The following is a 17,580-nucleotide window of genomic DNA, read 5'->3' as shown; positions in this document are numbered from 1 at the left end:
ACCAGGCTATGAGGGGTGGCCAGTCCTCTTCTGGCTGTGCCGGGTGGAGATTATAACAGATTATGGCCAAGATGTTCAAATGTTCATAAATGACCAGCATGGTCAAATAATAATCACAGGCAGAAAAGTTGAAACTGGAGCAGCCAGGTGGACTAGGGACAGCAAGTAGTCATCATGCCAGGTAGTCCTGAGGCTTGGTCCTAGGGCTCAGGTCCTCTGAGAGATATAACAGATATAACAAACTGACACTAGCCCCCCGACACAAACTTCTGCAGCATACATCGTGTTCTTCCCTTCTCAAGGGACGCCATTTAACCGGCTTTCACAATCTCCGAACAGCACGAACGCGCTCGGGATGTGGCGCTCAACAGTGCATCCCACTTATAAAGCAGCTGCTTCATATTGATGTTCTTCTTTATCAAAAGCTACCACGACGCTTTTCCATTTCAAACCAGCGCGCTCTTTCAACCACCACCCCCACAGTCTCGGCTTCAAGCGTTTGATACCCTTTCAAGTCCCTGCCGCCTCGACTGTTTTCAAATGGATCGCAGCTTTATAGGGTCACATCCGGTCACAATATACTGCCACGGGGGAGGAGCTTGACTAGCTAACGTTTCGAATGAATTGACTTTTTAACGAAACAATTTTGCTCAGGGAAACACTACAATTCAGGTAAACCGGGATTGCATTTTGCTTTCAATTTGTTTATCAAAGTAGCATTACAACTAGCTTGTTAGCAAGCTAGCTCTAGTTTTTACGGTTTAGCGAACGTTTACATTTTAGGCGCTCGCCTTTGTAAGTTTACTTAGTCATCTAGCTAGCTAACAACGTTACTGCTAACTCTGTATTTATCAACAGATTGTTAGCTAGATAAACTAGCTAATATTCTACGTCGAAGATCCCATTTTCCCATGTTTGATAACTAGCTGCTACCTAGCTAACGTTACCGGTAGCCAGATAAAGTTAACACGGACGTGTTTAAATGCTTTTCAGAGTTAATCTCTCTCAATGTTTGTGTTGCTACCGTGTTATGTTGCTACGGTGGTGTTGTTTTGCTGCCATGCTGTGTTGTCGTCTTAGGTCTCTCTTTATGTAGCTAGTGTTGTGGTGTCTGTCTTGTCGTGATGTGTGTTTTGTCCTACTAGTGTACAGTACATTTTATTTTTAATCCCAGCCCTGGTCCCAGCGGGACTCTGTCTCTTTGTAGGCCGTCATTGTAAATCGTACTATTTTCTTAATTGACTTGCCTAGTTAAATAAACGAATTATAATAAAATACTTCATTCTGTAACTTTACAGGTCTAGTCAGTGTTTATAATATTATACAAAATTGGATGGCTACTTAGCCAGCAAGCTAACGGTATTTGTGTGTGTTGTTGTGAAGGTACCATCAGTTATACCAATGAGTTCGAAAAGGAGAAGGGCCACCTCTCCATCCAGTAGTAGTGTGAGCGGAGGGGACTTTGACGATGCCTCCTCCACTCCTGGAAGCGGGCGAAAGAGGAGAAGACCCTCTAATGTCCCTACGGTAGATCCTGTGAGTTGAATGTCTTACTCTTCTAGTTCTGATGCAGTGACGATTTTAGCATGTAGATCTTGGTGGGGCAAACTCCCCCCATTATTTTTATGCATGCCAACAAAGCCACTAAACAATGCATTAATTGCACTATAACGGTGACAAACGGTGCCCACAAACTTTTAGGACCTAAATTAAGCTGTCCCAACAGCAGATATTTCTTTTCAGCACCATGGAGTGAATCCTTACCAACGCTACACCTAGCTATCAGCGGAGCCTTGTCTGGCAGCAAAATAGTTCATTCGGCCTCATTTACCGCCCTTAAAAAAACATAGCTGATATGGCTGACTTGCTGAAACAAATGTGGTTTCTACTGACAATTGAGATGTGCAAACTATGGCATAAGGGGACGACGAGCGGAAAAGAGGCAATGCGTAATTTCGACGAAGACATTATTTGAGAATGCTAGGATGGACGTCGTCAATATAAATATATTTTTTTCAGCCCTTTGAAATGTACAGTGACATAATTCAGAACATGGGTCGTCGTTCTTACAGTAGGTTGAAACATCAGTGATCTTCAGGTCGGAGCTCTAGAAAGAGGGCCAAGTTCTCAACTAGGATTGTTCAAAACGTATTTTCCCAGTTGAAGCTAGAGTTCCCAGTTGTCTTGAACATGGCAGAAGTCATGCTGGATTGACACCACGGCCAATCTATTCAACCTTTTCTGGCCCATGGTGTTATATGTGAATGTTTGTCCGTTTACGCTTGGAAAAGAGACCCGTAAACCCAGACTTGGACTACACACCCACTCCACTGAATAGCAGACGAGTGATTGCTTTGCACCGATTGCAGTTAGCCACTAATTTGGGATTTCCAACTTGTTGTGTAATGTTCATGTCTGATGTCAGATGAGCACCGATATGTTTTATCTATCATTTCTCTTCATATGACAAGGATTGAAAAGGATTTGCCAGTAGATTGTCGACTTGATTCACGATGACTGCTTGTCTAGCAAGCTAGCTAAGATTTTGAAAGTATGATGTTGACATGATCAGTCCAATCAAAGCTACGGTAGATATTCATCTGTCACCAGTGACCTTGAGCCTTCTTTGATGCGCACTTCTAATGTCAGTCTATGGCAGCACCCAAGGGGCTTGAATCTTGCGGTGACGTAGTGTCCCCATGAGTGACAGAACACTGAGCCAATTACGGCGTAACTAGAGAACATTACCAATCCCTGCCCTCTGTATTTTCCGCTGGCTGCCCCACCACCACAGAAAGCAGTGAGCTAGGCTGAAATGCGTGTATTTTGGAGATGCCTTACTCAAGAAAGCAAAAAAGAGACCATGTTTGTATGTGGATTTATGAACTAAATTACTATTTTTTGCATTGTTTGCTAACATATGTGACACACATTAATGTGGGGGGAAAAAACAAAATTAACTACAAAATATATACACAACCATTCAAAGGTTTGTTTCACTTAGAATTGTTCTTGTTTTTGAAAGAAAAGCTAATTTTTGGTCCATTTAAAATAATACCAAATTGATCTGAAATACAGTGTAGACATTGTTAATGTTGTAAATGACTTGTAGCTGGAAACGGCTGATTTTTATGGAATATCTATATAGGAGTGCAGAGACCATTATCAGCAAACATCACTCCTGTGTTCCAATGGCACATTGTGTATGCTAATCCAAGTGTATCATTTTAAAAGACTAATTGATAATTAGAAAACCCTATTGCAATTATGTTTCCACAGATGAAAACTGTTGTTCTGATTAAAGAAGCAATAAAACTGTCCTTTAGATTAGTTGAGTATCTGGAGCATCAGCATTTGTGGGTTTGATTACAGGCTCAAAATGGCCAGAAACAAAGAACTTTCTTCTGAAACTCGTCAGTCTATTCTTGTTCTGAGAAATTATGGCAAAACCCATTGAATTTGACAGACATCAGTAAACGCCTGCAATAAACTAAATCAAATTGTTGCTAGCAGCACAGATAACATGTAAACAGTCTAACCAGCTCTGCTAGGGCGAATAAAATAGTGAAGCGTGAGGTGTTCTCTCATTTGTGTTTGGAAGAAGCTAGCCAGATTTAGTTAGTTAGTTAGCTTGGGCTCTTGACTACTGTTGTGAGGTCAGAATGCTCGGATCAACCCTGCTCCTCGGCCAGCGCATCCGGTGTGCGCTCTGAATGCTCCATGAGCGAAATGCACTGGATTTACGAATGGACAATCGGACAAAGCTCTTAATTTACGAACGCAGAGAGTGCCGTCTGACACTCCAGAGTGAATTTAAGAATCCACCCTGACTATCCCTTTGATAAAGCTTGTGGTTATCTTTATCAACATCCTTGTTTTACTCTTGGTCAGGTTTGTCATGTTTTATTTGTGTGATGCAGTGAATCCAAGTTTCCCCAAACACGGAAACGTCTACTGTAACCTGCTTCGACCCACTATTACTATTATTATTATTATCATGTTTTGTGTTCAACAGATTGCTGTGTGCCATGAGGTGTACAACACTGTCAGGGACCACAAGGACGACCAGGGAAGACTGCTTTGTGAGCTGTTTATCAGGGTACCAAAGAGAAGGTAAGGGTTCGCAACCCATTTTCTGATATTTGGTGCCAAATGACCATAGACGAAATGTAGAGGAAAAGCCCCCAGGTGTCTTATCTCTGCCTCTTCCTCCCTCAGGAAACAGCCAGACTACTATGAGGTGGTGTCCCAGCCCATAGACATGACCAAGATCCAGCAGAAGCTCAAGTCAGAGGACTACCAAGATGTGGAGCAGCTCACTGCTGATTTCCAGCTCATGTTCAACAACGCCAAGACCTACTATAAGGTGACACACACACTATGTGAATTGAAGTCTAAGCTGAAAATCGATTGAAAACTTGATTGTGCTGTACATTCTGGTATTACACTTTGTGATAACAAACATTGTTAGTCTTTGACGAGTAGGAAACACATCCTTTAGACACAGCAGGTTATTCATGCTTTTATATCAGGGTTTCCGTTAGGATAATGTGGTACTGGACAACGTGACTTGGAAGATTTACATTTACTGGCCATTTTGAGAAATGTACCGGACCCATATGCATTGGGTTCGTAACCCATTAGGGCGTCTACCTCCTGTGCTCGGAATGACAGAAATAACATTTACATTATGGTAATTCATCTTAACAGAACATTCAAGTCCTGTAATGAAGCAGACAATAAAACGTCAATTTCAAACATTTGCCTAAATGCAATTCTAAACAGTGCACCTGATGCCAGCAGTATATGACCGAGATGAAAATCTCCTTAGAAAGAGGGTGACTTTAAAGATGCAACAACTAGGACGGGTTGCTAATATGACTAGGATTGTGCCTTTGGCTTCTGGACAACAAAAGAAAGTTGATATGAAAACCAATAGAACAGAACAGAAATGGCTTCCATCACGTGGACTGGGATATGTTTCGTATTGCGTCAGACAACAACATTGACGAATACGCTGATTCGGTGAGCGAGTTCATTAGAACGTGCGTTGAAGATGTCGTTCCCATAGCAACGGTTAAAACATTCCCAAACCAGAAACCGTGGATTGATGGCAGTATTCGCGTGAAACTGAAAGCCCAAACCACTGCTTTTAATCAGGGCAAGGTGACCGGAAACATGACCGAATACAAACAGTGTAACTATTCCCTCCGCAAGGCAATCAAACAAGCTAAGCGTCAGTATAGAGACAAAGTAGAATCTCAATTCAACGGCTCAGACACAAGAGGTATGTGGCAGGGTCTACAGTCAATCACGGATTACAAAAAGAAAACCTGCCCAGTCACGGACAAGGATGTCTTGCTCCCAGGCAGACTAAATTACTTTTTTGCCCGCTTTGAGGACAATACAGTGCCACTGATACGGCCCGCAACTGAAACATGCGGACTCTCCTTCACTGCAGCCGACGTGAGGAAAACATTTAAACGTGTCAACCCTCGCAAGGCTGCAGGCCCAGGCGGCATCCCCAGCTGCGCCCTCAGAGCATGCGCAGACCAGCTGGCTGGTGTGTTTACGGTCATATTCAATCAATCCCTATCCCAGTCTGTTGATCCCACATGCTTCAAGAAGGCCACCATTGTTCCTGTTCCCAAGAAAGCTAAGGTAACTGAGCTAAACAACTACCACCCCGCAGCACTCACTTCCGTCATCATGAAGTGCTTTGAGAGACTAGTCAAGGACCATATCACCTCCACCCTACCTGACACCCTAGACCCACTCCAATTTGCTTACCGCCCAAATAGGTCCACAGACGATGCAATCTCAACCACACTGCACACTGCCCTAACCCATCTGGACAAGAGGAATACCTATGTGAGAATGCTGTTCATCAACTACAGCTCGGCATTTAACACCATAGTGCCCTCCAACCCTGGGTCTCGACCCCGCCCTGTGCAACTGGGTACTGGACTTCCTGACGGGCCGCCCCCAGGTGGTAAGGGTAGGGCAACAACATTTCCACCCTGATCCTCAACACTGGGGCCCCACAAGGGTGCGTTCTGAGCCCTCTCCTGTACTCCCTGTTCACCCACGACTGCGTGGCCACGCACGCCTCCAACTCAATCATCAAGTTTGCGGACGACACAACAGTGGTAGGCTTGATTACCAACAGCGACGAGACTGCCTACAGGGAGGAGGTGAGGGCCCTCTGAGTGTGGTGTCAGGAAAATAACCTCACATTCAGCGTCAACAAAACTAAGGAGATGATTGTGGACTTCAGGAAACAGCAGAGGAAACACCCCCCCTATCCACATTGATGGAACAGTAGTGGAGAGGGTAGTAAGTTTTAAGTTCCTCGGCGTACACATCACAGACAAACTGAATTAGTCCACCCACACAGACAGCATTGTGAAGAAGGCGCAGCAGCGCCTCTTCAACCTCAGGAGGCTAAAGAAATTTGGCTTGTCACCAAAAGCACTCACAATCTTCTACAGATGCACAATCGAGAGCATCCTGTCGGGCTGTATCACTGCCTGGTACGGAAACTGCTCCGCCCACAACCGTAAGGCTCTCCAGAGGGTAGTGAGGTCTGCACAACGCATCACCGGGGGCAAACTACCTGCCCTCCAGGACACCTACACCACCCGATGTCACAGGAAGGCCATAAAGATCATCAAGGACAACAACCACCCGAGCCACTGCCTGTTCACCCCGCTATCATCCAGAAGGCGAGGTCAGTACAGGTGCATCAAAGCTGGGACCGAGAGACTGAAAAACAGCTTCTATCTCAAGGCCATCAGACTGTTAAACAGCCACCACTAACATTGAGTGGCTGCTGCCAACACACTGACTCAACTCCAGCCACTTTAATAATGGGAATTGATGGGAAATTCTGAAAAATATATCACTAGCCACTTTAAACAATGCTACCTAATATAATGTTTACATACCCTACATTATTCATCTCATATGTATATGTATATACTGTACTCTATATCATCTACTGCATCTTTATGTAATACATGTATCACTAGCCACTTTAACTATGCCACTTTGTTTACATACTCATCTCATATGTATATACTGCACTCAATACCATCTACTGTATCTTGCCTATGCCGCTCTGTACCATCACTCACTCATATATCTTTATGTATATATTCTTTATCCCCTTACACTTGTGTCTATAAGGTAGTAGTTTTGGAATTGTTAGCTAGATTACTTGTTGGTTATCACTGCATTGTCGGAACTAGAAGCACAAGCATTTTGCTACACTCACATTAACATCTGCTATCCATGTGTATGTGACAAATACGATTTGATATGAGGAAGTCTTTCATAGCCAGCGCAGGTGGCAAAAGGCCTAGTTGATTATTGAGTTGCGGCGGTCAGGGAAAAGCATATAAGTTATGTGAGAAGATTTAAAATATTGAGACATGAAGAAGGAGAGGGTGTGTGGCGAAGATAGACTATAGGTGCATCTTGTGCCTCAACTAGCCTACCTGGTTAAGTAAAGGTGAAATAAATAAAAATCTCTCTCCAGAATGCATGCGCTCAGCTCTCCAGAATGCACTCAGCTGTCTCCTGACAATTATTTAGCTGTTTCATTGTGTGAATTGTTTATTTTTATCAATTCCCCATTACATGTGTCACGAGTAGTAAAATATACCGTTAATGCCTGTCATTTGGTTACATTAATTTCTGTTAATGCATTGTATTTCTAATTAGGCCTATAGTCATTTACCATTGTCATTCTTGGGGTGGAAATGTGTTTTGCAGAGTTCACAACCTGCTACACTTGTGAGAAACACATTTAGGTTTATTTCATAACTATAAGTAGCCTACCTGGCCTGCTGCTCACATATGTAAGAAAGTGCCTATTTGGGGATGTTTTCAGCTTGTCTTAACTTACCACATCCACTACTAATAAACCAAGTAATTATTTTCTTCATCCCACACAGTAAGTCAAATGATATATATATATATATATATATATATATTTTTTTTTACATCCATTGCAAATGATAGGTCTATTGTGAGGAACTATTAGGCTATTTGAAAAAAATCACCAAGCCTCAGTGGAAAAGTCATAAAATACAGTTTGCTTTTGCAAAAACAGCTGTCTGGGGGCTGTAATAGGCGGGTAGATACAATGTTGCAAGTTAGCAAGAAACCACTTCAGGCTGGATCCAGTTGATTGATTTGATACAATGTTGCACTTCACTAGCAATAATACCTCCAGTCAAGACAGACAAGAAAGGGACTGGAAGAACTGGAATTTCCATTAGTATGTTTTATTTGTCAGCTTTATCTAATTTTACTTCGTTGACAATAAGTTATAGGCCACCAGATGCATTGGCCACCCCTGAGTTCCATGTGCTCATTTAGGCTATTTAGCCACCAATGATACAGTGTATCAATGTGTCCATATGGCAGATGCTAGTGCTCTCGCATTAGTTGATTTTGAACTTTTATATTTTTAGCAGTATAAATAAGATTTTTATGAATTAACGTGATAATGATTTTGAGAAACAAAACATTATTATTGAAATGAAGCTGTTCCGCAGAAATGCGCATATGAAACTCATAACTGGCACGCAGATCGGAAGAAGTGGTAGGATAAATTGTATGCTTCCCCAAACTTGAAACAAGTCTTTATAAATTCATTGCCTACGCATTTCTTTGTTTGGATTTTCAAGCAAGGCAGGACATGCCTCATAATATTAAGTTAAACATTCAGGTTTCAAACAATGTTTTCAAAATGCATACTAGAGGTCGACCGATTAATTGGAATGGCCGATTAATTAGGACCGATTTCAAGTTTTCATACCAATCGGAAATCTGTATTTTTGGGCCCCGATTTGCCGATTTTTAATTTTCAAAAAATGTTAAATTTACATTTTTTTACACCTTTATTTAACTAGGCAAGTCAGTTAAGAACACATTCTTATTTTCAATGACGGCCTAGGAACGGTGGGTTAACTGCCTCGTTCAGGGGCAGAAAGACAGATTATCACCTTGTCGGCTCGGGGCATCCAATTTTGCAACCTTACAGTGAACTAGTCCAACGCAATAACGGCCTGCCTCTCTCTCGTTGCACTCCACAAGGAGACTGCCTGTTATGCAAATGCAGTAAGCCATGGTAAGTTGCTAGCTAGCATTAAACTTATAAAAAACAATCAATCATAATCACTAGTGAACTACACATGGTTGATTATATTACTAGATAGCATACAAGTATCTAAGTATCTGACTGAGCGGTGGTAGGCAGAAGCAGGCTCATTTTGCCAGCAGCTCTTCGTTGTGCGTCAAGCATTGCGCTGTTTATGACTTCAAACCTATCAACTCCCGAGATGAGGCTGGTGTGACCGACGTGAAATGGCTGGCTAGTTAGCGCGCGCTAATAGCGTTTCAAACTTCACTCTCTCTGAGCCTTGGGGTGGTTGTTTCCCTTGCTCTGCATGAGTAACGCTGCTTCGATGTGGTGGCTGTTGTCATTGTGTTGCTGGTTCGAGCCCAGGGAGGAGCGAGGAGAGGGACGGAAGCTATACTGTTACACTGGCAATGCTAAAGTGCCTATAAGAATATCCAATAGTCAAAGGTTAATGCAATACAAATGGTATAGAGGGAAATAGTCCTATAATAACTACAACCTAAAACTCCTTACCTGGGAATATTGAAGACTCATGTTAAAAGGAACCACCAGCTTTCATATGTTCTGAGCAAGGATCTGAAACGTTAGTTTTCTTACATAGCGGCTATTGGCACTTTTACGTTCTTCTCCAACACTTTGTTTTTTGCATTATTTAAACCAAATTGAACATGTTTGATTATCTACTTGAGGATAAATAGATTTTTATTTATGTATTATATTAAGTTAAAATAAGTGTTAATTCAACATTGTTGTAATTGTCATTATTACAAGTACTTTTTTAAACTTATTTAAATCAGCCGATTAATCGGTATCCTCTTGTTTGGTCCTCCAATAATCGGTATCGGCATCGAAAAATCATAATCGGTCGACCTCTAATGTATACTGCCTCCAGCTAAAGTGGTGGGTGACGTGTTGATAACCTGCCCACCGGTGGGGGGTTTTCTCCCGGGTCAATTTGGCCGAAAACAATTTTATTTATCTGACTTTCTTTTTTCATTTTTTTTTGGCCAACAGCCAGCAAATACTGGCTAACGGAAACTCTGTTTTATCTCTGACTTGTCAGGCTGAGGGTGTGGAGTACCAAGAGGCCTGCAGGCTGTGGGAACTCTATGTCCACACCAGGAATGAGTTTGTTCAGCCAGGGGATGGTGATGAAGATGACGACGATGGTGAAGACATCCTAGATAATCGTGCTCTCTTCACTGAAGATGAGGTAAAGATTAAAGATCATCTGACAAATATATCTATATATCATGAGATCTTTAAGCTCCTTCCTGCTTTGTATGTCTATCTATCATGGACAATCTACATCATGTTAAGTCAACCACATATATATTTTATTCTCACCTCTTCTGTGTCTACAACATCTACCCTCAAGCTAAGTTTACTCATTGTTGATAAGCTCCGTAGACTTGCAACACTTGCAACTCAAGTTCCATAAGTACTGGATGTACGTGGGACCATAACTTGTGGTTGTTCCTGTATGCTCTGATCTACAGACCCCACCGAGCTGCCTGAAGGAGGTTTTGGAGCAGCTGCTAGATGCTGTAGTGTCATACACGGACCCCTCAGGAAGGGTCATCAGTGAGCTCTTCCAGAAGCTGCCTTCCAAAGTGCACTACCCAGACTACTATGCCGTTATCAAGGAGCCCCTTGATCTGAGAGCCATCACTCAGAGAATACAGGTATCCTATTCACCTGATGCATTGCAATTAGTGTAGAATTGATTGACATCTAATTGGTTAAGCGTATTAATACATAAACACATGAATATAGGCCAACTTGATATTGATTGTTATTTTGTGTAATCATATAAGAAATCATATGTGTCCTGTGAAGCTCAGTTCGTAGAGCATGGCGCTTGCAGCACCAGGGTTGTGGGTTCGATTCCCGTGGGGGACCGGTATGAAAATGTATACTTTCACTACTTTCGGTCGCTCTGGATAAGAGCGCCTGCTAATTAACAAAAATGTAACTCTGTAACCTAACCATGATATTTTGTGAATCTTTGTCAGATCGGATACTACAAAAGTGTCACCGGCATGGCTAAGGATGTTGACCTTCTAGTGAAAAATGCAAAAACATACAATGAACCAGGATCTCAGGTTTTTAAGGTATATTTATCCTCCTATATGGCATAGGATATATTTTATACAGCATTTCCCTATTGGTATCTTATGTTCTTGTGAGTAGTTGTGCGGAAAGTCTAGTTTCAGTAGAGCCATGTTGTGCTCAAGATTTCCCTGCATGTCTACAACTTAGATGTTATAGAAAGCACCCTAATCTCAATGCTTCCTTATTTGATGTCAAGGATGCTAACATCATCAAGAAGGTCTTCATCCAGAGAAAGACTGAGATAGACCATGCTGAGCCCACTAAGACCAGTGTCCGCATCAAGAACCGGAGGTCAGCCCAGGGAGACCGTTTATCTGCCATCACCCTGGCTTTGCAGTACGGCTCAGAGAATGACGAGGACGCCCTGCTCTCTGGTGAGTTTGTCAACACAACAAACACGCGCACACACTAACCAGATTTGAATTGTTGAGTCTTTGAGGCCAAGCCCTCTTCATAGCTTTATGTTGTTACGGTGTGGTTAAGTATGTGTGATTTTGTAAATGTGTGCACTTCTCTGTGTATCATGTGTTCCAGGCTCTGTGCATTATGACGAGGGTGAGTCTGAGGCGGAGTGCCTGAGCTCCAGTATGGACATGGGTAACCCAGTGTTCCAGCTGTACGAGGCTGTGAGGGGGGGCAGGAACAGCCAGGGTCCGCTCCTTTCTGAACCCTTCCTCCAGCTGCCCTCCAGGAAAGAATACCCTGACTACTACCAGCAGATCAAACACCCCATCGCCCTGCAGCAGATCAGGTAGGAATAGGCTACTACAGTACATTGTCCTATAGCTTCCTATTTCGCAACAAAGCATCCTTCACTCATGCTGCCAAACATACCCTTGTAAAACTGACCATCCTACCAATCCTCCACTTTGGCGATGTCATTTACAAAATAGCCTCCAATACGCTACTCAACAAATTGGATGCAGTCTATCACAGTGCAATCCGTTTTGTCACCAAAGCCCCATATACTACCCACCATTGCGACCTGTACGCTCTCGTTGGCTGGCCCTCGCTTCATACTCGTTGCCAAACCCACTGGCTCCATGTCATCTACAAGACCCTGCTCGGTAAAGTCCCCCCTTATCTCAGCTCGCTGGTCACCATAGCATCTCCCACCTGTAGCACACGCTCCAGCAGGTATATCTCTCTAGTCACCCCCAAAACCAATTCTTTCTTTGGCCGCCTCTCCTTCCAGTTCTCTGCTGCCATTGACTGGAAAGAACTACAAAAATCTCTGAAACTGGAAACACTTATCTCCCTCACTAGCTTTAAGCACCAACTGTCAGAGCAGCTTACAGATTACTGCACCTGTACATAACCCACCTATAATTTAGCCCAAACAACTACCTCTTTCCCTACTGTATTTAATTTGTTTATTTATTTTGCTCCTTTGCACCCCATTATTTTTATTTCTACTTCGCACATTCTTCCATTGCAAATCTACCATTCCAGTGTTTTACTTGCTATATTGTATTTACTTTGCCACCATGGCCTTTTTTTGCCTTTAGCTCCCTTATCTCACCTCATTTGCTCACATCGTATATAGACTTGTTTATACTGTATTATTGACTGTATGTTTGTTTTACTCCATGTGTAACTCTGTGTCGTTGTATGTGTCGAACTGCTTTGCTTTATCTTGGCCAGTTCGCAATTGTAAATGAGAACTTGTTCTCAACTTGCCTACCTGGTTAAATAAAGGTGAAATAAATTAAATAAAAATAAAAATAGGCACTGTACATGGAGAGTTGGTGTCCGTGGAGCTAACGTCAGTCAGTGATGAAAAAGAGAATGTCCGCTCACAGTGTTGCTGCTCCCAATGCAATTTTTTTGTTCGTTTTTATTTTTTCTCCTTTTTTGCGAGCAGCAAAACTCTATGGACCTTGTTTTTGTCCAGCTCCTGGTGCTATTTTGAATGTATGTAAAAACCCATCCATTCAGTGAATGATGAACTTCTTTGTCCCTGTCTCAGGGAGAAGATGAAGAATGGGGAGTATGAGAGTGTGGAGCAGATGGACTCTGACCTTACTCTGATGTTTGAGAATGCCAAGTGTTACAACGTGCCCACCTCAAGCATCTCCAAACGGGCCCTCCGGCTGCAGCAGATCCTGCTGGTCAGTAGAGGGACTTGGATCTTGTTTGCCCTTTGCTGTTGGTTTAGGAGGGGGCTCTCCAGCCCTGTTCCTGGGGACCTACCCTCTTGTAGAGTTTCACTCCAACCCCAGTTGTAACTAACCTGATCTAGTGCCTTGCAAAAGTATTCACCCTCCTTGGCCCCCTATTCACCCCCCTATTTTGTTGCATTACAACCTGTAATGTAAATAGAATTTTATTAGGATTTCATGTAATGGACATACACAAAATAGTCCAAATTGATGAAGTGAAATGAAAAATGTGTTTTTAAAAAATTCTACAAAAAAAAAGGAAAAGTGGTGTGTGTGCGCGCATATATTCACCCCCTTTGCTATGAAGCCCCTAAATAAGATCTGGTGCAACCAATTACCTTCAGAAGTCACATAATAAATTAGATTGCACACAGGTGGACTTTAAGTGTCACCTGATCTCAGTATATATATACACACCTGTTCTGAAAGGCCCTAGAGTCTGCAACCCCATGGAGCACCATTTTAAATCCATTATTAAAAAATGTAAAGAATATGACACCACGACAAACCTGCCAAGAGAAGGCCGCCCACCAAAACTCACGGACCAGGCAAGGAGGGCATTCGTCAGAAAGGCAACAAAGAGACCAAATATTACCTTGAAGGAGCTGCAAAGCTCCACAGCAGCAATTGAATTAACTGTCCATAGGACCACTTTAAGCCGTACACTCCACAGAGCTGGGCTTTACGGAAGAGTGGCCAGAAAAAAAATAAGCAAACATGTTTGGTGTTTACCAAAAGGCATGTGGGAGACTCCCCAAACATATGGAAGAAGGTACTCTGGTCAAAAGAAACTAAAATGGTGCTTTTTGGCCATCAAGGAAAACGCTATGTCTGGCGCAAACCTAACACCTCTCATCACCCCGAGAACGCCATGCCAACAGTGAAGCATGGTGGTGGCAGCATCATGCTGTGGGGGTGTTTTTCATCGGCAGGGACTGAGAAACTGGTCAAAATTGAAGGAATGATGGATGTCTCTAAATACAGGGAAATTCTTGAGGGAAACCCGTTTCAGTCTTCCAGAGATTTGAGACGATGCCCCTAAGCATACTGCTAAAGCAACCCAGACTTCAATCCAATTGAGAATCTGTGGTATGACTTAAAGATTGCTGTACACCAGCAGAACCCATCCAACTTGAGGGAGCTAGAGCAGTTTTGCCTTGAAGAATGGGCAAAAATCCCAGTGGTTAGATGTGCCAAGCTTATAGCGACATACTCCAAGAGACTTGCAGCTGTAATTGCTGCAAAAGGTGGCTCTATAAAGCATTGACTTTGGGGGGCGAATAGTTATGCACGCTCAAGTTTTCCGTTTTTTGTCTTATTTCTTGTTTGTTTCACAATAAAAAATATATATATATTGCATCTTCAAAGTGGTAGGCATGTTGTGTAAATCAAATGATACACCCCTCCCAAAAAAATCTATTTTAATTCCAGGTTGCAAGGCAACAAAATTGGAAAAATGCCAAGGGGGTGGGGGGGGTGGATACTTTCGTAAGCCACTCTATAGCTTATCAACCAGATAATTATTAGAATCAGGTGCGCTAGATTGGGGTTGGAGAAAAAACCTACAGGGCGGTAGCTCTCCAGGAACAAGGTTGGAGAGCCCTGGTTTAGGGTAAGAGCTGAATATATTATACTAGTTCAGAGTTCATTGGTAGGATTTCTTTCTGGTGGTGGGTTGGGACTGGAACTGTAGGAATACAAGACATAAAAATGCTAATTCTGGTAGGGTTTCTATATAACAGTGGTGGCTCATAATAATGGCCAGAACGGAGCAAATGGAATGGCATCAAGCACATGGAAACCATGTTTTTGATACCATTCCACTTATTCCGCTCCAGCCCAATTAAGGTTCCACCAACCTCCTGTGCTGTATACAAAATAATTTAAGACCGAATGGTGAGTAGTACACTATTGTTATTGAATGCAGTATGTAATGAATGTTTTGCAGCTTAAGAAGAGGGAGCTTTTGAGGAGAGGTGACGAAGAGGAACAGGACAGCATTCTGTCCTCTGACACAGGAACCGGCAGTGCCACCAAGAGGAAAAGGTAGGACCACTTCTCTCGTTCTCTTTCCTTACCACGTCAATTGTTGCCATCTCACACGAAGTCAACCACCTATCACTTTCATTCTCGATTTCTAAGTCGATCTACAATAGCTGCCCTCATGCTTATAAGTCACAGGAGGTTGGTGGCACCTTAATTGTGCAGGACGGGCTCATAGTAATGGCTGGAACAGAATGGACGGAATGGTATCGAAAGCATCTAATACATGGTTTCCATGTGTTTACCATTCCATTGACGCCAATCCAGCCTATGTTATTAGCTGTCCTTCCCTCAGCAGCCTCCTGTGTTATAAGTTGGCCCTTTGTCAAGCTAAGTAGATCTGCAACACTTGCACTCAAGTTGCCTACAGGCGGCCAGGTGTTTTTAATCAAATCTATAAAGCATTAATTCGCTATCCTGACAACTTGTGTTAGCTAATATTGCATTCATACATGTTTTATATTTAATTTTAAAAAGTAACTTCACTAACCCAGGCTTCTCTTGCTCTGCAGCCATAAGAAGAACATGAAGAACCGTATGAAGGCACTGTATGCTGCAGTGACTGAAGCCAGAGAGCCAGGGACCAACCGGAGGCTCTGTGATCTGTTCATGGTCAAGCCCTCCAAGAAGGATTACGCAGACTACTACAAGGTAGATATGAGCTCTACACAAGGCTTTCACAATCCACTAGTTGGTGGTTGCTAGGGTCAATTAATCAACGTTTTTCTTTAAACGTACCAATCTTACTTTCCATGACAAAATGTAGTCCGGTGTATTGGATGTATCCTATTGCAGTGGAGAAACACCACACATATTTTATATCCAAGCAGAATCTTGTTTATTTGAAACGCGTATCTCGGGTTCAGCAATGGAAAATATCTTGGAATTGTTATTTTTATTCCCCAATGTTGGAATCGATACAAATGCCGTGTATCGACTAATCTATGAACCTAACTCCTCCCTACTAATCAGGTGATCCTGGAGCCCATGGACCTTAAGACCATCGAGCACAACGTCCGCTCAAAGCGCTACGCCACCGAAGAAGCCCTGATGGACGACATGAGGCTGATGTTCCGCAATGCACGTCACTACAACGAGGAGGGATCTCAGGTAGGACCACAGCCAATCACTCACAGGGCCATGTCGCTGTGAACAGTGTGAAGCGAACCGGTGCACATGCGCAGATACTGTGTGAGAGCAAAGTGTTGTATCTCGCTCATTCAGTATCCTCAGCTATTCATTGATGATAGGCCCTGCTTTACTGAAGTTGAAAGACATTGTGAGATTATTACATTGCAAGATACAGCTTTTGATCAAATAAAAAAGATTGTCGTTAGGTAGGTCTAGTGCACGACCGTGACTATCTACTAGGTGGCCGACCTGCCTGTACTGTGCCCCTCCCCTCTCTCGCCATCTCGCTAGCTTGCTATGACGACAATGAGACCCAAAGAATTGCTGGCATTATAAATTCACGTGGAATCTTTTCTTCTTCTCATTATAACAGAAAACCAATTTTGAAAAAATAAAAATGTCAGTTTAAACATTTGGATCGTTTTTTTTTTTCAATTTGCCATATCCCTAGTAGGTGTAAAACTGGGTGGGACTGACTACCTGAACTTGTCCAGTAAGAAACTGAATGCTGTCTATTCTATTCCTTAATGAACACAACCCTGGGCTACATTTACAACAAAAGGGAGGGTTGAGTGACATGTTCTGATGTTGTTTTTCTGTGAAGGTTTATAATGACGCTGGCATCCTGGAGAAGATAGTGAAGGACAAGAGGAAGGAGCTAGGAGCTTCTCCCGAGGAGGACACTGACAACATGGGATCTCCTAAGCTTAAACTAAGTGTGTTTGACTCTTCTCTATGGGCGTTTTAACATTACTTCTGAAAAATTCAAAGAAAACATACACCTTAGCTAAAATACACTTAAACTCAGTTTTTCACAATTCCTGACATTTAATCCTAGTAAAGATTCCCTGTCTTAGGTCAGTTAGGATCACCACTTTATTTTAAGAATGTGAAATGTCAGAATAATAGGGGGGAAGAGTGATTTATTTCAGCATTTATTTCTTTCATCACATTCCCAGTGGGTCAGAAGTTTACATA

General features: G+C 42.6%; 1 protein-coding gene across 5 annotated transcripts in view; it reads left to right on the top strand.

The window, feature by feature from the left end:
* The first annotated feature begins 516 nt into the window (after nt 1–516).
* The window catches only part of LOC118388800 (protein polybromo-1-like), a 38,101-nt gene continuing 21,037 nt past the window's right edge, over nt 517–17,580 (top strand). For 4 of the 5 annotated variants that reach the window (XM_035778277.2, XM_035778275.2, XM_035778276.2 and 1 more), the window contains exons 1-14: nt 517–672; nt 1,384–1,536; nt 4,016–4,113; nt 4,219–4,366; nt 10,215–10,364; nt 10,651–10,836; nt 11,167–11,265; nt 11,463–11,640; nt 11,801–12,017; nt 13,236–13,377; nt 15,377–15,474; nt 15,984–16,122; nt 16,444–16,581; nt 17,207–17,318. In XM_035778277.2, the coding sequence (XP_035634170.1) occupies nt 1,402–1,536; nt 4,016–4,113; nt 4,219–4,366; nt 10,215–10,364; nt 10,651–10,836; nt 11,167–11,265; nt 11,463–11,640; nt 11,801–12,017; nt 13,236–13,377; nt 15,377–15,474; nt 15,984–16,122; nt 16,444–16,581; nt 17,207–17,318 (1,840 nt within the window). In that variant the 5' untranslated portion in view covers nt 517–672; nt 1,384–1,401. Of the gene's footprint in view, nt 673–1,383; nt 1,537–4,015; nt 4,114–4,218; nt 4,367–10,214; nt 10,365–10,650; nt 10,837–11,166; nt 11,266–11,462; nt 11,641–11,800; nt 12,018–13,235; nt 13,378–15,021; nt 15,041–15,376; nt 15,475–15,983; nt 16,123–16,443; nt 16,582–17,206; nt 17,319–17,580 lie in introns of those variants that run through there. The other variant, XM_052527069.1, reaches the window with a different exon arrangement.

This window comes from Oncorhynchus keta, chromosome 10 (assembly GCF_023373465.1).
Source record: "Oncorhynchus keta strain PuntledgeMale-10-30-2019 chromosome 10, Oket_V2, whole genome shotgun sequence".
Taxonomy (NCBI): Eukaryota; Metazoa; Chordata; class Actinopteri; order Salmoniformes; family Salmonidae; genus Oncorhynchus; species Oncorhynchus keta.
The sequence above is the reverse complement of the archived record's forward strand: the minus strand, read 5'-3'. Positions and strand labels throughout refer to the sequence as shown.